This window comes from Cricetulus griseus, chromosome X, assembly GCF_003668045.3.
Source record: "Cricetulus griseus strain 17A/GY chromosome X, alternate assembly CriGri-PICRH-1.0, whole genome shotgun sequence".
Taxonomy (NCBI): Eukaryota; Metazoa; Chordata; class Mammalia; order Rodentia; family Cricetidae; genus Cricetulus; species Cricetulus griseus.
In genome coordinates, this window is record NC_048604.1 from 68666388 (window position 1) to 68691392 (window position 25005).

Sequence of the window (25005 nt, forward strand, 5' to 3'; positions counted from 1 at the left end):
TTTTTCTTTTGGTTTTTCGAGACAGGGTTTCTCTATGGCTTTGAAGGCTGTCCTGGAACTAGCTCTTGTAGACCAGGCTGGTCTCCAACTCACAGAGATCCTCTGCTTCTGCCTCCCGAGTGCTGGGATTAAAGGTATGCACCACCAATGCCCAGCTCCTGTTGGATATTTTATGCTATTATGTAATTTAGAAACAATCTTATTTTACATATCAATCCCAGTTCCCTCTCCCTCCCATCCTCCCACTGACCCCCCCATCCCACTCCGCAGGGAGGGTGAGGCCTTCCATGGGGAGAATCATCAAAGTCTGTCAAGTAGCCCTCCATGGGGAATGGGCTCCCAAAGTCCATTTGTGTACTAGGGATAAATACTAGTTCCACTGTCAGAGGTCCCATAGACTGCCCAGGCCTCCTAACTGACACCCACATTCAGAAGGTTTGGATGGGTCCAATGCTGGTTCCCCAGCTTTATGACTGGGGTCCGTGTGCTTTTTTTTTTTTTTTTTTTTTTTTTTTTTTTTTGAGACAGGATTTCTCTGTGGCTTTTGGAGGCTGACCTGGGACTAGCTCTTGAAGACCAGGATGGTCTGAAACTCACAGAGATATGCCTGCCTCTGCCTCCTGAGTGCTAGGATTAAAGGTGTGTACCACCAATGCCCAGCTACATTTTATTTTTTAAAGAAATTGTTAGACTCCTGCCAGGGAACCAAATCAGTGTCTTTTTCAGCCATCATTGAAGAAATTTCCTCCTACAGTGGATAAGAACAAAAATGGAGACCCACAAAAAATGGAGACCCACAGCCAGGGCAGAGAAAGAAGGGAGGGAGGAGGGAGGGAGGGAGGGGGAGGGGAGGGAGGGAGGGAGGAGAGAGGGAGGGGCTCAGGGAACCCCAAGCAAGAGGAGGTGGAAAGAGTGTAAGAGCCAGAAGGGATGGATGGAGGATCCTAGGAAAATGAGACCCTCTAAAAATACTGAGCTAGTTCATATGAACTCAGAGACTAAAGCAGCAATCACAGGGGCTACAATGGGTCAGCACCAGGTCCTCTGTGTATATATTATAGCTTTCAGTTTAGTGTTTTTATGGGACTCCTGAGTGTGTAAATGAGTGGGTCTTGATTACTGTGCCTTGTCTTTGGGCTCTTTTCCTTTTGTTGGTTTGCCTTGTCCAATATTGATGTGGTGGTTTTGTTTTATATTTTATTTTGTTATGTTTTGTTATTACCTCTTAGAATCCTGCTCTTTTCTAATGAGAGACACAAAGGGAGTGTATCTAGATGGGGGGGGGAGAGGTACGAAGGAACTAGAAGGTATAGAAGGAGGGGAAACTGTAATCAGGATATATTGTTTGAGAAAATAATCTATTTCCAGCCTCCCAAGCGCTGGGATTACAGGGATTACAGGTATAACCACCATGACTGCCTTCATGATCTAGCTTTTCAGTTTTCTCTGTGGCACATTCCTATACTTTCTTGACAAGCCGAGATCAGCCTTCTCATTGTAAATATTCTCTCTCTCTCTCTCTCTCTCTCTCTCTCTCTCTCTCTCTCTCTCGTTTTTCAAGACAGGGTTTCTCAGTGTAACATCTCTGGCTGTCCTGGAACTCACTTTGTAGACCAGGCTGGCCTCAAACTCACAGAGATCCACCTGCCTCAAGGATAATTTTGTTTTGTTTTGTTTTGAGAGACAGGGTTTCTCTGTGTAGCTTTGGCTGTTCTGGAACTTAACTCTGTAGACCAGGTGGGCCTTGAACTCATAGAGATCTGCCTGTCTCTGCCTCCCTGAGTGCTGGGATTAAATGTGTATAACACCATCACTTTTTAATACACTGGTATTTACAAGTCTCTTATTATAGATCTTAAGATTCTTTCGATCAGAAACTACATGTTCTCTATTAGTTTTTAATTTTATTTTTCTTTTTCAGTTCAGAGTTTCTCTGTGTAGCCCCAGCTGTCCTGGTCTTGAATTCAAGAGATATGCCTGGGATCAAAGGCATGCACCACCACACCCAGCTATGTCTCACACTGCTTAATAGAAATAAGTATAAATATACTAAATACTTAATAGAAGTAAATATAATAAAAAAAAGAGGCCATGAATTTGAGAGAGTGGGGGAGGGCTCATGGGAAGGGTTGGTGGAAGGAGGTGGAAAGAAGAAATTATGTAACTATATTTTAATAAAAGATAAAAATAAATCTAAGCCCAGAGATGGTGCATGCCTTTAATTCCAGCACTAGGGAGGCAGAGGCAGGTGGATTTCTGTGAGTTTGAGGCCAACCTGGTCTACAAAGCAAGTTCTAGGACAGTTAGAGCTGTTACAGAGAGAAACTCTGTCCCAAACCTCCCTCCAATAAACAAACAAATAAATAAATGAGCAATATAAAATGAGTACCATGTGTCATGTGTTGGTGGCACACTCCTTTCATCCCAGCACTCAGGAGGCAGAGGCAGGCAGATCTCTGTGAGTTTGAGGCCAGCCTGGTCTACAAAGCGAGTCCCAGAACAGGCTACAAAGCTACAGAGAAACCCTGTCTCAAAAAACAAAACAAAAACAAAAAACCCAAAATAATAAAACAAAAACAAAAGAATATGATTACCCATCTAATCTCACAAGTCAAAATTCTAGAAACCTTTTCTAGTCTTCCTTTTCTGTCCCAAGTGCTAGTGTTATAAAGTGATGTTGATTACACCCCTTTCTGAAGATGTCTCAATGCCACCACCACCCCTATGTTAGGCTCCACTCCCCTTAGCCTGAACTACATTTTTTTCTTCCTTCCAAATCACTCAACACACCAATGTCAGTATTTTAAAAACTTTTATTATAAAAATAATACACACTAAAAATGCAAATGATACAGAAATAAAAGCAGAATATTCACTCAGTATACATAAACTAAATGAACCACCTCCTCTCCATTCCTATCCCCACAAGGTTCATTCTGAACAATTTAACATATACTCTTTCAGATCTTTTCCTTTGCACATACAAGTATATACAAACATATCATATACACCTGATTTTTGACTCATACAAATGGGATCATACACTTCTATTATTTGACTCAATTTCTATCTTCAATATTCAGAAAGTTTCTGAAACAAATCTAATGTACTTCTCTAGACTTTATTTCCTTAAATAAAAAATTCACTCGCTGGTATCAAATGAAAATTTCTCTCTCTCCCTGTTATTGTTTTTTTGAGACATGGTTTCTCTGTGTCCTGGCTGTCCTGGAACTCACTTTGTAGACCAGCCTGGCCTCAAACTCACAGAGATCCACCTGCCTCTGCCTCCCAAGTGCTGGGATTAAAGGCGTGCGCCACCACCTGGCTCAAATGCAAAGCTCTTGAAGATATGCTTCCTGTCCGTCTTTCAGTGTCATGTCTAGTCATTCCAGCATCCTTTCTGAAACAAGGCAGGTACAAACAAATAAGGAATACATTCTGTCATATCTAGACTTTGAACATTTCCCTTCATGATAACACCCTACCTGGACTTTTTGGGCTGGTACACTCCTACCAATGACTTCAACAATCAGCTTTCAGGTGGTCTCTGGAAGGCTTCTCTGCTTTTCCACACATGACCTCTTTTCAATTTTTCTTTACACTTTACAGCTAAGCTTCTTAATTGTACCTGTCTTACAGTTCTATAATTTATAAACATGGTTTGAATTCCACTCTCCCTCCCCCAACTTGATGACAAGCTCTTACTTAGACCTTTGCACTCCAATGATTTGATAGAGTGCTTGGCATGGAACAGCTACACAGTAATACATCGTTAGGATTTCATGATTTTAAGAACATTTGCTGAGTAGCTACTTTGCATAAAACCACATCTTAAGCAAAAAAAGAAACAAAAGATAGTCTTTGCCCTAAGAAGCTTACCATTTACCCATAATTTTTCCTACGGCAGAGGAGAGCACATTTACATGGACACCTATCATTTTGGATACATAGGCTGTTTCAAAGATTTATAGTATGTCCCTGTTATCTATTTAGGAACAAGGTACTGTATATCCAAATAATACAGTTTGTCCAATATGTTTGTATTTTAGGCGTGGCAGAGAGCCAGCCCATAAGTACCTAATTCTCTATTCCAGCCTGCAAATTAGAAAGTGAAACGGTGCCATGTTTATATACCAACAGCAATAAATGGCATTAAAGGAGTGTAATGGGGAAGAGTGAGTCTGCTCTCTCTTCTTGGCAGTGATTAGGGGAAAGAACTTGCTACTCCAGGATCTGGAGAGATGATTACTATTTACTTATTACTAAAGCTAAAGTGGTAATCTGGTGATATCATTATCAGCTACTATGCACATATAAATAAGCTGGGGAAAGGTAATCAACCTAGGCTGACTGAAGAGGCTTAAAGGAAGCCTCATTCATCAGAGTCCATGTCACTGTCTCCAGCAATGGAATGGAAATCCTCACTGTCCTCCTCGTCCTCAGACAGGTGGACCTGGCTTAGTACGCTGGGCCCAGAGCGCTGCTCTTCCTCATCTTCTTCCTCCTCTGATACCTCATACCCACCGATGCTGCTGAAGCTTGTATCCTGGGTGTTCGATTTGGGATCAGGTTCCTCATAGCTCCCATAACTGAGAAGAGAAACGACATCTCTCAAACTTGGGAACCTGACCATCCCCACGCTTTGTACTGACAAGGGATCAGCTCATCTCAACCTCCCCGGGACACAAAAATAATAGGTTCTTGACTGTTCCACAGGCCCCTAAGAAAAAAAATGATCCCATTTAAACACATCAACTTGTCGACTTTATACACATGAAAACCTGAAATAAACTTCCTGACACTGACCAACCAACACACATTACCAGCTAACATGACCACAAATGCTGTCAAGCTCTACTGTTTCATCCAGTACTTAGTTTTACTCATCTATGTATCCAAAATTGGGAAGTAGCCCTGAATAATCTAACCTGTCTTGTCTCTATTACCTCCTTTTTATTCCTGCTGCCTGCTGTTGCTTAATCCTGTGTTAACTACCCTGGCCTGCACTACTGAAATAAGTCTTCATGGCCCTAGTAATGAGTTCCTTCTGCCAGAGTATTCTATTTTTTGCTTGTTTATTCTAATTTTATTTCTGAAAAAAAATCACAAATGCATATTCGCTGTTAAAAAATTAGAGGATAGCTGGGCGTTGGTGTGCACGCCTTTAATACCAGCACTCCGGAGGCAGAGGCAGGCAGATCTCTGTGAGTTCAAGACCAGCCTGGTCTACCAGAGCTAGTTCCAGGACAGCCTCCAAAGCCAAAGAGAAACCTTGTCTCAAAAAAAAACAAAATTAGAACATATAATAGGAAAGAAAAAGGGGGGATCAGCAATATTTCTATCATGCAGAGATAATTTTGGCAGAGATATTTTTACATATGACTTATACATTTATAATACTTAAGTATTTTTTAAAATATTTTATTTATACATTATGTATACAACATTCTGCCTTCATGTATATCTGCACACCAGAAGAGGACACCAGATTTCATAACGGATGGTTGTGAGCCACCATGTGGTTACTAGAAATTGAACTCAGGACCTCTGGAAGAGCAGTCAGTACTCTTAACCTCTGAGCCATCTCTCCAGCCCCCAATACTTAAGTATTTTATATTTAAATATAAATGCTTGCCAGGAGTAGTGGTGCATGCCTTTAATCCCAGCCCTCGGGAGGCAGAGGCAGGCAGATCTCTGAGTTTGAGACTATCCTGGTCTAATAGTGAATTCCAGGACAGCCAATGTTACAAAGAGAAAACCTGCCTTGAAATAAATAAGTTAATTAATTAAAATAAAATAAATAGCCGGGCGGTGGTGTCGCACGCCTTTAATCCCAGCACTCGGGAGGCAGAGGCAGAGGCAGGAGGATCTCTGTGAGTTGGAGACCAGCCTGGTCTACAAGAGCTTATTCCAGGACAGCCTCCAAAGCCACAGAGAAACCCTGTCTCAAAAAACCAAATAAATAAATAAATAAATACATAAATAAATAAGATACTCATTCCTAGAAATTTGCTTTTTTGAATGATTATAACAAACACTGACATCCTTCTATGTCAATAAATACAGCTCTACTGTTGTAGAATATTAGTTTAAGATGTGTTACCTTCGAGCCAGGCGGTGGTGGCGCTTGCTTTTAATCCCAGCACTAGGGAGGCAGAGGCAGGCGGATCTATGTGAGTTCGAGACCAGCCTGGTCTACAAGAGCTAGTTCCAGGATGGCCTCCAAAACCACAGAGAAACCCTGTCTCGAACCCCCTCCCCCCAAAAAGATGTGTTACATTCGTTTATGCTGTGGAATACTTGTTTAATGATGTAAAAATGTAGTGTATTCTTTTGTGTTGCACTTCTTTAACTCTGTAAAGCTGTGTTATTTTGTCTGTCTGAAATACCTGATTGGTCTAATGAAGAGCTGAATGGCCAATAGCTAGGCAGGAGAGAGAAATATGTGGGGCTTCCAGGCAGAGAACATAAACAAAAGAGTGAAGAGAGAAGAGCAAGTAGTGAAAAAAGGAGAAGAGGACAGCAGGAACCAGTCACCCAGCCACACACAACCAGTCATAGAGTAAGAAGGAAAGAAAGGTATACAGAATAGAGAATGGTAAAAAGCCCACAAGTAAAATGTAGAAGAAGAGAGATGGGATAATTTAAGTTAATTATTAAGTTAATAATTAAAAAATTAAGTTAATTTAAATCTAGAAATAAGCCAACCTAAGCCTGGGCATTCGTAAGGAAGAATAAGTCTCTGTTTTGGGAGCTGGATGGCAGGCCTCCAGACTTAAAAAAACAAAACAAAAGAAAACCCAACCAACCAACCAACCAACACAAAAAAAACAAGTACACTCTATAGCATAACTCTTTGAGACAGTCTAACTATTCAGTTCCAAATAGCCTCAAATTTGTGATTCTCCTGTCGCAACTTTCAAAGTGTAGGGATTACAGTGCGCCAGACTTAACAGCTGAATGATATTCTGCTATATGGCTGTACAGATTTATTTAATAGTCTTTTACTAGTACATTTAGCTGTTTCTGATTTCATCATTAGATATAATGGGCTGTGATAAAAATCTTTGTACATCATTTTTGTTTGTTTGAGACAATATCTCACTATGTAGCCCTGGCTGTCCTAGAACTGGATATGTAGACCAGGCTGCCCCAGAACCATAGTGCTCTGCTTCCTTGAGTACTGGGATAAAGGGTGTGTGATAGGCTCCAAAGCTACACAGAGAAACCTTGTCTTGAAAAACCAAAAAAAGAAAAAAGAAAAAAAAGAAAGAAAAAAATAAGAAAAAAAAAGGGGGGGGAAGCAGGAGCACTGATTGCTCTTCCATAGGTTCTGAGTTCAATCCCCAGCAACCATCTATAATGAAATGTTGCCCTCTTCTGGCCTGCACACCTACATGCAGGCAGAATGCTATATACATAATAAGTAAATTTTTTAAAAAAGGTGTTATTGTTTCCTTCTCTAATCAGTTTTCCTCTTCGTCCCTCTCCATGCCCCAGAAAAACCCTGAGGTTGCCTTTTATGTTACACTGCCTGTTAACCTGTTTTGTAATTCCTTCTTAAAGGAGGGAAACCCAAAGTTTATTTTTGTTTGTACTTATGATAACTATATAAAATATTTTATGTAAATCCAACATGTCTGAAGCCAAAATCATTTTCCCATCCTTTTTTCCTCAATGAAATTCTTATTATTGACTTAACTCCCAAAGTCAACTGAATACTGCTATTTTTCTGTCCCATCTGCCTTTAAAAGTTACTTAACATACTAATGCTACTTTCTCTTCCTATTTTGTTTAATGTCTCATGTAACCCTGCCTGACTTGGAACTAACCCTATAGTTGAAGATTAACTTTTTTGTTTGTTTGTTTTTCGAGACAGGGTTTCTCTGTGTAGCTTTGGAGCCTATCCTGGCACTCTCTCTGAAGACCAGGCTGGCCTCGAAGTCACAGAGATCCACCTGCCTCTGTCTCCAGAGTGCTGGGATTAAAAGCATGTGCCACTAACACCGACTGAGGATTACCTTTAATCCCTGACTTTCCTACCTGTACCTTGAAAAGTGTGTACAGGTGAGCTTTACTACACCCAGCTATTTTGTTTGTTTTTCGAAAGAACCTCAATACATAGCCCAGGTTTGTGAGGTTTTTTTTTTTTTTTTTTTTTTTTTTTTTTGGACACAGGGTTTTACTGGCATGGACCTCACTATGCAGACTAGGCTGGCCTTGAATTTAGAGATCCACCTGTCCCTTCTTTGGCAGGCACCATCACGCCTGGCTAGCCTTGAATTTAGGATCTTCCTATCTTATGCCCTAAATACTGAGATCACACAAGTGTGCCAGCATAGCTGACAACTTCCTTTTCCTAAAAGTATGGGCTCCTAACAGAACAAAATCCAAATGCCTTGGCATGCCATTTATATTCCTCTACAATATAGGTTTTTCCTATCTCAAAAGTCTTAATTTCCCAACCACTTCAATTTACTCTTGAACACATTTCATGCTGTATTTCTATGCCTCTGACATATTATTTCATCTGTGAAGCTCTATCCCCCTTGCTACCATTGTATATGCTTAGCAGATTCCTATCCACCCTCTAAGGCATAGTTCAAATGCTTCTATGTGAAATTTACCAGTTACTTGAAAGCACAGTAAGACACGCCCTTTTTAGGGACACCTCAGCACTGTACTTATTTGTGCTTAAGAACTTATGACATTGTATTTCTAATGATTTGTGTCAATCTCCTCCACTAGAAGAGCTCCTCAAGGGCAGGCTATGTTATTCATCTATGCATTCCCAGGGTCTAGACAATGCCTGGCTCAAGTAGAGGAGCTCAGGAAATGTTTGACAGGTGAAAGCTATCTGATGCTAGGCCCTTTGTCACCATAGCTGGAAAATCATACGAGAGCCCAGTAGCATATTGCTGCCCATTACCTGATGTTGCTATCCTCCAAACCACGGGAAACCTCCCCACCATCTCCCTCATAGGACATCATGCTTTCTTCATTTTCCATGCCCATCCTCGTATTCTCTTGAAGCACACGGGGCTGTTTGGGTCTTATACTGCCAGATCCCACATCAGAGTCACTTCCACTTTCACTTAGCTGAATAGCTGTAAAAAGACAGATTGTGGTTCATTATGAGATAAGCTTGATAGACTAGAGGTATGGCTCAGTGCTAGAGTACTGACTGCACATGTATGAGAGTACATTTTGAGCCACAGCACCAAAATAACAAAAACAAGAGCAAGAGAATGAAAAGTTCTTGTCAGAATTACCATCTTTAGACTAGTACTCTAAAACTAGTCTATATAGACTTCATGCCTATAGTCCTCACCTCTCAGGCCTCTTTTTAACTATCAAATGTCAGTAGTAGCACAATCTATAGTTTAGAAACTGAATGCAAGTGACTTATTTCTCCTATCTCAGTCGAATCTATCTGTTTTATATCATTTTCAATACCTTTACCTTACCATTGTAGTTATTTTTCTTAATTTTCCTTTCCTATTCCCAAACACAATCCTTCAAAGCTATTGCCTGGGCACTGCCTTTTCCACTGTTACGCCTCCTGTGTCTGGTTCATCTTCACTTCCCCCTTATGCTAATGAACATGATCATCCTCTGAGTGTGTTCAGTACTCTCAGGTCTAATGGGACTCCAATAAAAGGACAGATTTTTTTTTTATAATAGCACATAATAAGTACCAAAGAGGTTTCCATTCAGTGAGCAATATAAAAGCAAAAGCAAAGGAGCAAGACTCACCAGAAAAAGGGTTATCTCCTTCTTCATCACTCCCAGCATCTTCCTCATCATCTTCTCCTTCAGACATAAGCAAATCCTCATACAGGACACTGGCTTGAGGCTGTTGTACAGTTCCTTCCTCTTCATCTCCAAGATCACCATCTCCATCTTCACCTTCCTAAACAAGTCCAGGTAGCAGTCCCATCACTGACTAAGTAAGATATCAGAATACCTTCTTTCCCCCACATTCCTTTTGCTGCCTCACAAGAAGTTAAATAATTGTGGATGGATTTGTCTAGCTCATTCTAAGGATTAAAGTCAGACTGAGGCTCACTATGGAAAAATTCTATGATATCATAACCTTGGGATTTGTCCTGCCCTGTACCACTTGGGGCTCCTATCATATAAATGTATAATGTAACCATAAGCTTTCTGTAAGCATACTCACTGGTGCTAGAGTCTTAGGTTTCCCATCCTCCTCATCATACCCTTCAATATCTATACCAGAGTCTTCCTTGCCCAGCCTACCTCGGCCCTGGCGAATCTGAGTAAGGAACACAAATAGCACATCATTGGGGGATGTGCCTGTAGGAGTTCTTTACCAAGGACAGATGTGTAGGGAGACATCGTAACCACGCCTAAGGGCCGGCTACAGGCATACTTAACCACGCCTGTCAGGGCGTGGTCAAGGGGTGTTCAGGATGACAAGTAGGAGGTTCTTAAGGGACCGAACACATGTGAAGAGCCATTCTCTCTGGCCTGGCTGCCTTGCTGCCCCTGGCATGCTCTGGCTTGCGTTTGGGCTGGTGTTTATCTGAATAAAGAAATCTTAGCCTTACGGGCTACGGATCATCTTTGAGCGCACGCAGCACACAATAATCTACACAGATGCTCTTCCCTGATATCCCAGCCAACCCCACTACTAGTGGAGGCTGTTGACACAGCTCAAGGCATGTGCATTACCCCCCAGTCTTTCTTTGGAAATAACAGACAGGGAATAAAAACCAAAGAACAGGAACGTTTTTTGGTCTACTCTTAACTGTCATCAGAAGGGAATATTTCCTTTCTTTTTTCTTTTTTTTTTCTGAGACAGGGTTTTTCTGTACTGCTTTGGAGGCTAGCCTTGAACTCAGAGATCCGCCTGCCTCTACTTTCCCTCTGGAGTGGTAGGATTAAAGGCGTGAGCTACCAACGCCCAGTGGAATGTTTCCTTTCTAACTCAAGCTTTTGAGATAGAAAATCCTTCTGGGTTTTGTACTCTTTCATGGAACCTTTCGAATAGGTACAGCTTCAGATGAAAAGTAGGTTTTGCTACCTCTGGCAAAAGCCAGTTTAAAAAATTATATATAATTTTATTTTGGTTTATAACTTATAAGATGCACAAAATAGTACGCCCATTGTTGCCAACCCTGTCTCTGAATGCAGCTGGTCTTTCTAGTCAGTCACCTAGTAGGCTGCTCTGATGCCTCAATACTTTCCCTGAAGTTCTGTTGTGCTTAATTCTGCCAACCATGCCTCAGAAATCAAATTTCAAAGCCTTGTTTTCAGGGCCAAGGATCTAGCCATCCTTCATGTATGCATGGTATTAGTTCATCCCTCCACATTCACCCATCAGGCAAACCACCAATCTCACAAAGAGAAATAACATCCTACCTGGGTTAGCTGCTTTTCTGAAGTAGCATTGGGAATATCCAAAACAGACATATTGCTCTCATCTTGATATACAGAGGCATCTCGAGAAACACTGAGGGATGTACTGTTATCATACAAATCGGGAGGCTGTGGCATAAAACATACAACTTAGTTTCTACCAAGGAAACAGCTAGAAGAAATACAAAGAAGTCTCCTTTATAACATTCACTGAAGAAAAGGACATGTAAGACAACCCAGTTAAAGAGGAAACACAATTTGGTACAGCTTTGTAGACAAATTTTTAGAATCCTACAAATGACTTCCACTCTAGCACATTGAAATCTAGTGTATGTGTTCAGAAACTAAAGCAGAAATGCATAAAGCTTAGGGACAAATTTATATACTAACAGCCTCTTTGGTTAGTAACCTACTTTCTTGTTCTAAGCCTTCCCTTTTTTTTTCCTTCTTTTCGAGATAAGATTTCTCTGTAGCTTTGAAGGCTGTCCTGGAACTAGCTCTGTATACCATGCTGGCCTTCAACTCACAGAGATCTGCCTGCCTCTGCTTTCTAAGTGCTGGGATTAAAGGTGTGTGCTACCACTGCCTGGCTCCCCTTGCTGTTTTTAAACTCAGAGATTAATATTAGTGATAGTTTTATTGACTTAGAGGCATATAAGAAGAAACTGAATAAAAGAATTTAAATTTCAACAAGGACATGGAATGGTTTGACAGTTCACAAGCTTACAGATGATGCTTCTAAGCAAAATGGTTTGTTAAAAACAAAACAAAGCTTGAGCTTTGAAGTAACCAGCCCTGGGATTGAGTCTTGGCTCTACCACTGTTAATCATCCTGTTTTCCTCAACTGTAAAACAAGGATGATAGTTATCTACCTCATAGGCTTGTTAGGAGCTATGTACCAATACTTGGTACTTGATAGATCCCTCTCTTATTGCCCCTGAAAAGAACAGGGTTTTAGCAAATGGATTCTAGTCAATGGTAGGAGGGACTAGATAAAATATTCATGAAGTTTTAAAGAAAAATAGTATCCATCAATTTCACTTTTAAAGTATATTTACAGACATAAACACACATACCACAGATATGAAGAAACTCAAAATATTCAGTGGTTCATAATAACACCTCTTCTTTGTATATTCCAATTTCCTTTTTTATGCAGACAGGGTTTCTCTGTGAAAGGGTCCTGACTATCCTGGAACTCATTCTGTAGACCAACCTGGCCTCAAACTCAGAGATCTGCCTGCCTCTACCTCCCAAGTACTGGGATTAAAGGTGTGCATCACCACCACCCAGCTCCAATTTTCTTTTTTTGAGACAGGGCTTTTCTGTGGCTTTGGAGGCTGTCTTGGAACTAGCTCTTGTAGACCAGGTTGTTCTCAAACTCACAGAGATCTGTCTACCTCTGCCTCCTGAGTGCGGGGATTAAAAGCGTGCACTACTACCGCCCAGCTCTCCCAATTTTCTTTTTTTAAAAAAGATTTATATATTTATTTTTAAAAATCATGTGTATATGTGCATGCTTGAGTATGGGTTTGAGCATGTGACTGCAGTGTGTATAGAGACCAGAAGAAGGTGTCAGAAATTCTGGAGATGGAGTTAAAACAGCAAGCTACACAATGTGGGTGCTAGGAATGAAACTCAGGTCCTCTGAAAGAGCAGCAAGCACTCTCTCCAGCCCTAGCTTGTAATTTTCTCCAATCATCGTGTTACTTTGATCAATACAAAACCTGCTTATGAGCAAGGAATAGGAGTCCAATCCTGTAGCTCCAGCACTAGAAAAGTTTAGTCAGGGAGATCACAAACATGGGGCCAGTCTGGATCACAAGACCAGACCCTGTCTCAAAGAAACAAATGCATGCCCATATGTATTCCTCTGTAAACAAGTAAGTAAACAACACTGACTGAGAACATTTGAGTTTCCAAAATAGAGGCAAAACAGGTTTAAAGACAGATAAGTGCACAGATAAACCAGTATGTAACATAAGGGAAAATCAGGAACTTTCTGCAAAGTTTTAAAGTGTAGTATGAAAATAAAGAGGATTGTGGGAAATTGTAAAATGAATAATTCCAAAGTATTGAGCTCAGTGCAAGCTCGGTAGAAATATCCAGGTGCAAATACATTATTGATTCCCATCATTTGAAGGTGAAAATAACATGATTAACTGCCATGCTTCTATACAATCACAACTGTATTATGATAGGTTAATCTTTTTTTTGTTTGTTTGTTTTTTTGTTTTTCGAGACAGGATTTCTCTGTGTAGCTTTGGAGCCTATCCTGGCACTCACTCTGGAGACCAGGCTGGCCTCCAACTCACAGAGATCCGCCATGATAGGTTAATCTTACATAGACACTTTCTAATAGTTTTGATTTTATATAGTAATGAGTAAGGGTGATCACACATGAGGCTCTTCCTTGAGTTAACAGGCAATGCCTTGGCTATCTTAAAATGCATACACATAAATAAAGGGAATGATGAGAGCATAAAGTGAAAAGAATGAAACAGTACTATCCATACCATACTCTCCATAGGAAACTCACTAAGTATACCAAAATAGCTATTGATCAGCAAAGACAAGACTTTGATTCACCAATGGTCTCAGCTTATGACTGTCCAAGACCTGAGAAAAGCACATGCCACTTGGTGGTTAGATTATTATGGAGAATGATGGCTAGTACCCAAGCTTTAACTTACCAGAAAGTACCTTGTAGAAACTGTGAGCCTATTAGCAAACAAGGCCTTCCTTGGCAACATCACTCACCCAAGCCCCCTTGACCCAATCTGCCCATACAACTCCAAGAGCCTTTCCTTGTTCTGGACCTTGAAGAAGTATCTGAGGGTTCTTTATACCTGGCCCCTCAGTAACCTAGGTTTTGGGATGAAAGAGAGAGTAAAAGATAGATAGAGAAAGTGTACGAATGAGACAGAGAGACAGCAAAAATCCAACAGAGATCATGTATGCTGCATTTAAATTCAGAGTGAAATCTGGATAGAATGGAAAATAATCCTATGGGAATTGGAAGAAATTCTGCATTAAAGTATTTGGTTAAATTTTAAAGAGTCTCTGGGAACTTTAAAAACAACCAAAACAAAACAAGAAACCTTCATACAAAGAAGGAAACATTTACTGAATGCCTATCATGTACCATACAAACTAATCATTGAATGTTGGAAAGCACATCTTAGAGAAAAGGGAATAGAAATGTTCATTTTTCAATATCGCAAAACTAGACAGTAGCTGAGCTGAGACTCATACCCAGGACTGTTTTACATCAAACCTCATGTCCTTTCCACTCTACCACTGTGTCTCCAATAAAGAAACCAAGGACCTGTTAATATTCCATTTAAAGTCCATTCTTCAAATATGCCAACTTTCTCAGACTGTAACATACAGGAAATACTCAAAGGGTTCATTCAGTCAGACCAGAAAAACTAAAAAAATTCTTATTTACTAACAAGAATTTATTAGTCTTCTAATGTACAAACTTAAAATATAAAGTCTTCATTTAGTAGAAAAGGAAATTAACCCAGGAAATTGAGTGATGTAAGATATGCTGACATACCTCTAAGGTAATGGTAATCAGGTATCTAGAAGATACAAGATATGGCACATCTGTAACTGAGCAACCAACATTCTAGGGATGTCCTAGAACCCCAAAATTTACTGACAAGAGAACTGCAGACCTAGAGGATACCACTTGCTATAGTAGTCAGGAATCTGGTATTCTCATACACTGTCTATAAACAACCACCCCACTCATTTATCCCATAGTTGCCTCTTCTGGGTTTAACAAGGCCAAGAAGGTACATGGCCCTCACTCACCTTAGCCTTTGAGAAGACAAGAAAGCACACGAAAGGCATATGAAGAGGAAGGACAGAGAAGAACGGTATCTCAGTAAACACATCTATTAACATGCTCCCAATTTCCCAAACCATAAGAAAACTGCAAGAAATCCCTAATCCTTTGGCTCACCTGAGGTGTGTAAGGTCCTGGAGTCATTGGGTCAAGGCTTTCTAATTCTGCTTCCTCCAGAGCTGCTTCTTTAGCTGTACAAATATCTTTCTCAAGTTGAGTCAAATGTTCATCATACTGAGAAACAATAAAATTAATGAATTCATTCAACATTTAGGTAGGCAAAAATAAAACACATGCACGCATGCTCGCTCGCACACACAATCCCCGTCTTCAGACTGTTTCTATTCTAACAGCAGAACACAGCTGATAACCTAAACAAAGCAGAGAAAGAAACGATGGAATGAGGGTAGAAGATGGAATATTACAATGGAAAGAAAACAGGGTAGTCAGGAAAGCTTCAAATTCAAGGATACAACAGAAAAGTTTCAGGGAGCTAGATCTCCTTAACCACCTACCTCAGTTAATGTCTGGTAACAAACATTCACAATCTCCTGAGCAGTCTTAGTATACTGACTCTCAGGCCCTATGAAAGAAGTAAAATGTCATTACCTTTGTAATTTCAAGAATTCTGTATTTCTTCAACACACTGATTTAACACATTGTGCTATTCATTGATTTATTTAATTCAATTGCTGGGAATTGAACTCAGGACCTCTGGAAGAGCAGTCAGTGTGTAATCTTGGCTGTCCTGATACTCACAATGTAGACCAGGCTGGCCTTGAACTCATAGAGATCTGCCTGCCTGTGCCTCCTGAGTGCTGGGATGCACTACCACCACCCAGCTAAAATTTATTTTTCTGTGTTATATATGTGGGTGTTTCACTTACATACATTTCTGCATGCCTGGTATCCAAAGAGGCACAAAGAGAATGTTGGAATGGAGTCACAAATGGTTTTGGGTTGCTATGCAAGTGCTGGGAAGTTTACCCAGATCCTCTGGAAGAACAGCCAGTGCTCTTAATTACTGAATAATCTCTCCAGCCTCATACATTGCAATTCAAAAACAAGAATTTTATACTTTGTTATCCAATAGTTTATCATTATTTACCATTTAGAAAAACCTATTTGGAAACTTGGACCCCTCCCCTATTTTTATTTTTTGAGACAGGATTTCTCTGTGGCTTTGGAGGCTGTCCTGAAACTAGCTCTTGTAGACCAGGCTGGTCTTGAACTCACAGAGATCCACCTGCCTCTTCCTCCCGAGTGCTGGACTAAAGGCGTGCACCACCAACGCCAGGCTTCTCTACTTTTATAAATGAAAAATTGAATTTGATTTTTGGATTGTTTTGTTTTTTGAGGTAGGGTCTCACTATGTAGTTTTAGCTCTCTTGGAACTCATTATATAGACCAGGCTGGCCTCATAGAAATCCACCTGCCTCTGCCATCATACCTAGCTAGCTATTAGTGGAAAACTTTAAACTTACACAATCAGACTAATCAGTATCCCAATTCGCCAGCTTTATTTTTTTTCTTTTTGTGTTTTTCGAGACAGGGTTGTGAGCCACCATGTGGTTGCTGGGAATTGAACTCAGGACCTCTGGAAGAGCAGTCAGTGCCCTTAACCTCTGAGCCACCTCCCCAGCCCGTTTTGTTTCTTTTGACACAGGGTTTTTCTGTGTAACAATCCTGGCTGTCCTGAAACTCACTTTGTAGACCAGGTTAGACTCAAACTCAGAGATCCTCCTGCCTCTCTGCCTCTGGAGTGCTGGGATTAAAGGCATGCGCCACCAATGCCCGGCTTGAGACAGCATTTCTATGTGTAGCTCTGGCTGTCCTGTAACTCACTCTGTAGACCAGGTTGTCCTTGAACTCAGAGATCCAACTGCTCCTGCTTCCTGAGTACTGGGATTAAAGGTGTGTATCACCAAGTTATTGCAGGCTCAGAGCGATGACTCAGTGGTTAAGAGCATTTGTTCTGCAAACCTGAACACTAGTCAGATCTCAGTCTAGCAAATACATGACAAGGTGAGAATCCCCCCAAACACCTATAATCCCAGATCTGAGAAGAACAGAGACAGGAGGATTGCTGGGACTTGTTCTCCTGTAGTCTATCGAGACTTCAGGAAGAGAACCTACCTCAAAGGAATATACAGAGAAAGAGAGAAGATATCCAATACCTTTTAGTCTTGGTGTCTGCACATAGGCACATGAACACATACACTTTCTTTTTTTTAAAGTGAGACATTATATATGAACTTAAAACGATCAAGCTTTCATGTGCTGGTCACATAATGACAGAGAAAAACTAATAATAACACCAGTTTCTGTATACTGGCTCTTATTCCTACAAGGACACCATTTAGAAATTCAGCCTTTATTCAGTTTTGACATGTAAATACAGATCAATCTCTCAACATGTCAATACAAGGGCAATTAGTTTTACATGTTTGCAATGTTTCTCTCTGGAAATCATTTTGAAAAGATCTCTTTCCTTCAGAGAAACCCTGTCTTGAAAAAACAACAACAAAAAAATCTCTTCCCGTCCCCACTTCCTTTGAAACAAATGCCTCTAAAGAAATACTCACTAGCCGGGCGGTGTTGGCACATGCCTTTAGTCCCAGCACTCAGGAGGCAGAGGCAGGCGGATCTCTGTGAGTTCGAGACCAGCCTGGTCTACAAGAGCTAGTTCCAGGACAGCCTGCAAAGCCACAGAGAAACCCTGTCTTGAAAAAAAAAGAAAGAAAAGAAATATTCACTAATAAATGCCTCTAGAACATAAAAAAATTTACAAATGATTTCCCTTACCTATGTTTTTTTTTTTTTGCAGATTTTTTTATTTGAGTTAGAAACAAGATTGTTTTACATGTCAATCCCAGTTCCCTCTCCCTCCCCTCCTCCCCTACCCCCCCAACTAAAATCCTACCTATCCCATCCCCTTTCTGCTCCCTAGGGAGGGTGAGGTCTTCCATAGGCGGTCATCAGAGTCTATCATATCCTTTGGGATAGGACCTAGGCCCTCCGCCGTGTGTCTAGGCTTAGAGAGTATCCCTCCATGTGGAATGGGCTACCAAAGTTCATTCATATACTAGGGATAAATATTGATCTACTACCAGAGGCCCCTAAAAATACTATTCTATATCTTGAAAAACATGGGAGCTTACTAAAAGTAGTAGGATCAGTTTTACAGCTTTGGGGAAAAAAACATGAAGAGACAAGCAAAGGTAACAGGGCCTCTCTGGGAACAAAAAAAAAAGTAATGGGGCTACTGGGAGGGAGAATTAAACAGAAATCGAAGTACAATTTCCCAAACCCTAAAAGGAAAACCACACACAGTTGTTTCCAGAATGGTGCCATAATTACCATGAAAAATAAGATAAATTATCACCCTACCCAACAGGTTAAGTTACCCACTAACAAAAAATTGAGCATATTTCACTATTTTTATCAACTCATGGCCAAAGAAATTGTAAATGTCTTACTGAAAAAAGTATTTGCTTAGATTTTACCCAGTTAAATAAAGATTTGCAAAGCCTCGAGAATCACATGCAATTCATACCCATATTGAAATTACCATAGTGGAAAAAAAAAGAAATTACCATAGTGTAATTTGGTAATGTGGTAATTTCAATGACTGCTCCAGGAAACCAACATGTCACTAAGCTAAAAAAAAATTATTTTCCCCCATGCTTACAGTGATGTAAGGAGAAGCAAACAAAGCAAGAAGGGAAAGCAAGCATTACTATTGCTAGATAGTTGTAAAGTTTCAAAGAAAAATCACCTGTAAGCAGGTTTGTGATTACTTCTAGGCTCACAGTCCCCTTAATACCATTTTTACGATACTAGAAATAATTCCCTCCTAAGAAAATGAGTATGCAAAAAAAGACCCAAACAAAACAAACAGAAAATAATATCAACACTTAAGAAGCAGAGGCCAGCCTGGTCTACATAACAAAATTCTGGGCCAGCCAGTGTTATATAGCAAACATGACATGCATGCCTTTAATTCCATTTCAAGAGGCAGAAGCAGGCAGATCTATGTGAGTTCAAGACTAGCCAAAACTACAAAGTATGACTTATCTCCAGCAAACAAACAAACAAAATAGTAAAAGAGGCTATTACTAATGAGGTTTATTACTTTTATTTTTTGAGACAGGGTCTTGCTTTGACTGGCCTGGGACTTACTATGTAGACCAAAATCTGCCCAGTTTTTTAACCTTTCAAATGAACCATCACAATCCCTTTCTCACCTCAAATCTCTAGAATTATAAAAAATAGTAATATGGAGACCCCAAATATATTTTTTGATTTACTTTTTTTGTGACAGGTCTTTACTATGTTGCCTAGGCTTGTCCTGAACTCCAAAGTTCAAAGTACCTTAGTTAGTTAGGATTCTATGGGCATGCACTATCATGGCTTGCTTAAATATTTATTTTAAGCACTTAGTTTAAAATAGATGCAGTAGTCTATATAGGAAATTCCAGGCTAGCCAGAGCTATATAGTTAGACAGTCTCAAAAAAAATAAAAAAAAGCAGGACGATCTTTAAGGTTTTTGTTTTGTTTTAGACAGAGTCTAACCATGTAACTCTAGCTGGCCTCGCCTGGAACTCACCACCTTGCTAGCCTCTCAGAGAACTGCCTGCCTCTGTTTATAGAGTGCTGAGATTAAAAGCATGCTACTACTATGCCCAGCTCAAACTTCAAATTTCAATAAAGCATGCAGTACTACAAAAGTGTAGCAAAAGGAACCACCGATAAAGAGTGACAAGGAACACTTCATTTAACTTTTTATTCAGTGATGAAACACTAACTGCCAAACCCAACTCCCCAGACTTGATTTTAGAGGCCCTCTTACACATGAAATTAACACTTCGGTCATTCTACAGTACCACCTCACTTTCTGGACACTGTACCTCTATCTTTACCCGTTTGGTTTTTCTTTCTAATATTTATTTTATGAAGCCAGAGAGGTGGTTCAGTGGTTCTATAATATTGTCTTTTTGTTATTGTTTACTTTTGATAGAGTCTCACAATGTAATCCTGGCTGGCCTGGAACTCTATGTAGAACTCAAAGAAACCTGATGTCTCTGCTTCCTGAGTGCTGGAAATCAAGGTGTGAGTCAATACAAGGCTTTCCTTAATGAGGCAGTTCAACTCTAATGTCCCACTTTTTTCCCCTGAGACAGAGTTTCTCTGTGTAATAGCCCCAGCTGTCCTGGAACTGTCTCTGTAGACGAGGCTGGCCTTGAACTCAGAGATCCACATGCCTTTGCCTCCCCAGTGCTGGGATTAAAGTCATCGACACCAATATGTTTTTCTAATGTCCTATTTAACACAGACACAGACACCCCCCCCACACACACACACAGACAGAGATACAGAGTGTGCATTCTATCTGGTCCAAGTATGAACCAAGTATGAAGATATCAATTCTATTTTCTTACTATCTGTATAATCTGCCCAACCTTCCCAATTCTTTTTTCCCTTTTTAAAATTTAAATTAGAAACAAATTTGTTTTACATGTCAATCCCAGTTCCTTCCCCCTTCCCTCCTCCCTTAACTTCTAGGGACCCCACCTTCCCATTCTTATTGTTTCTTTGTGTTTTGTTTTGCTTTCTTGAGACCAGGTCTCTCTACAGAGTCCTGGCTATCCTTGAACTCACAGAGATCTGCCTGCCACTGCCTTCAGAGTGTCAGAATTAAATGCTTGTGCAACCATGCCAGGCCTTCTTCCTACTTCTTTTTTTTTTTTTTTTGGTTTTTCGAGACAGGGTTTCTCTGTGGCTTTGGAGGCTGTCCTGGAACTAGCTCTTGTAGACCAGGCTGGTCTCCAACTCACTGAGATCCGCCTGCCCCTGCTTCCGGAGTGCTGGGATTAAAAGTCGTGTGCCACCTACGCCCAGCTGTTCAGAGTTTCTTTACTGGTCTCCAAATCTCATTCACCTCCACTACATTATTTGGATAACTTCCTAAACAGTATTACTAAAACTATATCCCTCTTCCCTCCTACTGGGTTAGTGTGACTTACTGGGCCTTTCATAATTTCGGTCTTATCTCCCTTGTCTCATTTTGCAATAAAATCAAACTTATTTGTACTTCCTCATCCAAAGCACTTTGGATATGTTTTTTTTTACATTTGGTCTCTATCTGGAAATTCATCATCCTTCTCTTCTTGATGATCTATTCAGCATAGTAGGTGCTCAGTATTAACCACAACAGCCAACATCCCTTAACACTCAGTTCAAAAATAAATTCCCACTGGGTGGTGGTGGTACACGCCTTTAAACCCAGCACTAGGAGGCAAAGGCAGGCAGATCTCTGTGAGTTCAAGGCCAACCTGATCTACAGAGCAAGTACCAGGACATCCAGAGCTTTTATACAGAGAAACCCTATCTCAAAAAACAAAACAAAACTGAGCAGACTAAATGGTTTGGTGCCAAGCCTGACAACCTAGGTTCAGTCCCTGGAACCCACATGGTGTGAGCAGAGAACCAACTCTCCAAGTTGTCCTCTAACCTCCAAAAACATTCAGCACTCCCACTTTTTTTGTTTGTTTTTTTTTCAAGATTGGGTTTCTCTGTATTTGGAGGTTGTCCTGGAACTCGATCCTCTGCCTCCAGAGTGCTGGGATTAAAGGCGTGAGTCACCAACGCCTTGCAGCACTCCTACTCTTACAACATACATATAAATGTAAAAACAGCCAGGTGTTGGTGGCGCACGCCTTTAATCCCAGCACTCTGGAGGCAGAGGTAGGTGGATCTCTGTGAGTTGGAGGCCAGCCTGGTCTCCAGAGCGAGTGCCAGGGTAGGCTCCAAAGCCACACAGAGAAACCCTGTCTCGAAAAACCAAAAAAAAAAAAAAAAAAAGTAAAAACAAATTTTTAAAAAGTAAACCAAGTTATTTGACTTAGCTATCACTGCTCAAAGCGGCTTACACCCTTAAAATCTTAATAAGATAAATTAATGCTGGATAGATAAAACTGCTAAAAAAGGAAAAAAGTAAATACCCACCATTGTACTTAACACTGTTGGCCAGAATAAGGTTTACATCATCTAGAAAGCTCTCTCGACTCTGGTATTTGTGCTTGGAGATATTCTATGATAAAAACAATCAGGCACTCAGCTATATATATATATATACACACATATACATATACATATATATATATAAACATTGATTATAAAAAGCCATTGGTTATAAAAATCACTAACCTTACGTATAGTCTCCAAATCCATTGGACTGACAATCACTTTGTAATAATCTGGAACAAACTTCTTATTAACTGGGTGATGAAATGGCCAAGACTAATAAAAAGAAAGTATGGCAGTTAAATGAAAACCACTATTTATATCATAGAGTTCCAAGTTTCATTGAGTTACAAATTTCTGATGAAAAGTATAGACTCTTTCCACAGAAATACAAAAGCTCACAAAAAATTCTCTGTAATTTAAGGGTCTTATTAGGGATACTTACACACTGATTTTAAAGTAAAAATCCCTCCTTTAAACTTAACAACTAAAATCTTATTTCTGCATTAAAGACTAAGTTCTGCAAAAGTAGCCAGGCAGTGGTGGTGCATGCCTTTAGTCCCAGCACTTGGGAGGCAGGAGCAGGTGGATCTGTGAGTTCTACACCAGCCTGGTCAACAAGAGCTAGTTCCAGGACAGTCTCCAAAGCCACAGAGAACCCTGTCTCAAAAAAAAAACAAAACAAAATGATAGATAACTTTGCCATAAAATATTGAACAAAAAGGGAAAAAAGGAAAACAAACATTGAGTAATTATTGAGGTGGCTTGTTTTATTTATTTGTTTACTTATTTTTTATGGATAGGCAAAATGGCTCAGTGGGTAGAGGTGATTACCAATAAACCCAAATGACTGAGTTTAATTCCTGGAAACCACAGGACAGAAAGGGGTTCCAATTCTCTGAGGTTTTGTTTTTTTTTTCTTCCCCCCTTTTTTCTTCAGAGACAGGGTTTCTCTGTTTAAAAGCTCTCACTGTCCTGGAACTTACTCTGTATACCAGAGTGACCTCAAACTCAGAAATCTGCCTGCCTTTGTCTCCCAAGTGCCTGTAAAGACAGGCCCTATTGTGTAGCCCTGGCTGGCCTTGAATTCACAAAGGAACACTTGCTTTCTGCTTCCCAAGTGCTAGAATAAAAGGTGTGCCACCACACGCAGCCAAATTGCTCTGACCTAACACAAACCTTGGCTTATACCTTCCTCCACCACATGCATGAATAAATAAATGTAAAAAATGTTACTTGCATAGGAGCTTTTTATTTGGTTTTTCAGAGGTTGTCCTGGAACTAGCTGTTGTAGACCAGGCTGCCTCTGCCTCCTGAGTGCTGGGACTAAAGGCATGTGCCACCACTGCCCCACTACTGTATAGGAGCATTTCTAAATCAAGAATTTACAACTAGTTGACAGGTCTTCTCTCCCAGGCTATTCAAGAGCTTATAAATACTAAGTGCTGAGAACAGGAAGTAAGAATCTTTTAATATTCAAAGATACTTGGCATCTTTGCTTTCTTTCTTTCTTTTTTCTTTCTTTTTTGGTTTTGAGACAGGGTTTTCTCTGTGGCTTTGGAGACTGTCCTGGAACTAGTTCTTGTAAACCAGGTTGGTCTCAAACTCACAGAGATCCGCCTGCCTCTGCTTCCTGAGTGTTGGGATTAAAGGCGTGTGCCACCACTGCCCACTGGCATCTTTGCTTTCAATGATAATGAATATAGCAAAAGGTTAGTATTTAAAATTACATCCCAGTTACTATGGAAATACATCACTACATAGAATTTCTTAATATCCTACTTACTTCTTTTCATCCCATAGTACTATCCTTACAATACTTGGCATGAATATTACTTACATCTGGAACTGCCATCATTTTCTGAGTGACAATGTTATCCAGAATAAAAGAAAACGCTACTTGGTCATCATCGTCAAGCAAGGGGTTGATAGCTTTCTCTAAACGTGCCAACTTATCCTCTTTCTGAAATAAAGCAAAATAAATAAAGGCAGTTTTCATGAAGTATGATCACCACAGAAAAGCTATAGATAATTTAAAGTTCAGCTAGCTGTCTATGACTTTAGTCCCCCAAAATTTACCTCTGAATTATCTATTATTCAGTTTCAGGCCAATCTAGATAAATGATACTTTAGCTAAAGAAACAACACAAATGGACATGTCAGCAAATCCCTTAAGTATTCTCTTTTGTTTGTTTTTTGAGACAGAGTTTCTGTGTAACAGCCCTGGCTGTCCTCGATCCACATGCCTCTACCTCCTGAGTGCTGGGTTTAAAGACGTACACTACCACACCTGGCTGGCTCCCTTAAGCATTCTACATCCCATTCTTGTATAGCACCAAGAATAGAAAGCTCAAGACATCACTAGTTTAACTAGAATAACAAAAACATCTTTGGCAAATCAGGCTTTAATAACATTGTCTTTTCTATAAATTGAATGGTGAAAATACAGAACAAACATTATCACTAGTTAATGGCTCTCTTTGTTTTTCTTTTTTAAAAAGATCTATTTATTTATTATGTGTACAGTGTTATGCCTGCATGTATGTCTCATTACTGGATAGCTGTGAGCCTACAATCATGTGGTTGGTTGCTGGATATTGAACTCAGAACCTCTGGAAGAGCAGTCAGTACTCTTAACCACTGAGCTATCTCTCCAGCCCTCTGTTTTTCTTTTCTTTTCTTTTCTTGTTTTTTCGAGACAGTTTCTCTGTATTGCTTTGGAGGTTTTCCTGGAAC

The 25005-nt window shown here is 40.1% G+C and overlaps 1 protein-coding gene across 7 annotated transcripts in view; it reads right to left on the bottom strand.

Annotated features, from left to right (window-relative positions):
- Positions 1–2795: 2795 nt before the first annotated feature.
- The window catches only part of Taf1 (TATA-box binding protein associated factor 1), a 74901-nt gene continuing 52691 nt past the window's right edge, over positions 2796–25005 (bottom strand). For 5 of the 7 annotated variants that reach the window (XM_027431775.2, XM_027431773.2, XM_027431774.2 and 2 more), the window contains exons 30-38: positions 24110–24232; positions 22453–22545; positions 22252–22336; positions 15758–15825; positions 15360–15476; positions 11389–11514; positions 9757–9913; positions 8930–9107; positions 2796–4589 (exon numbers count right to left, since the gene is read on the bottom strand). In XM_027431775.2, coding sequence (XP_027287576.1) covers positions 4373–4589; positions 8930–9107; positions 9757–9913; positions 11389–11514; positions 15360–15476; positions 15758–15825; positions 22252–22336; positions 22453–22545; positions 24110–24232 — 1164 coding nt within the window. In that variant the 3' untranslated portion in view covers positions 2796–4372. Of the gene's footprint in view, positions 4590–4625; positions 4721–8929; positions 9108–9756; positions 9914–11388; positions 11515–15359; positions 15477–15757; positions 15826–22251; positions 22337–22452; positions 22546–24109; positions 24233–25005 lie in introns of those variants that run through there. The other 2 variants (XM_035449826.1, XM_035449827.1) reach the window with 2 other exon arrangements.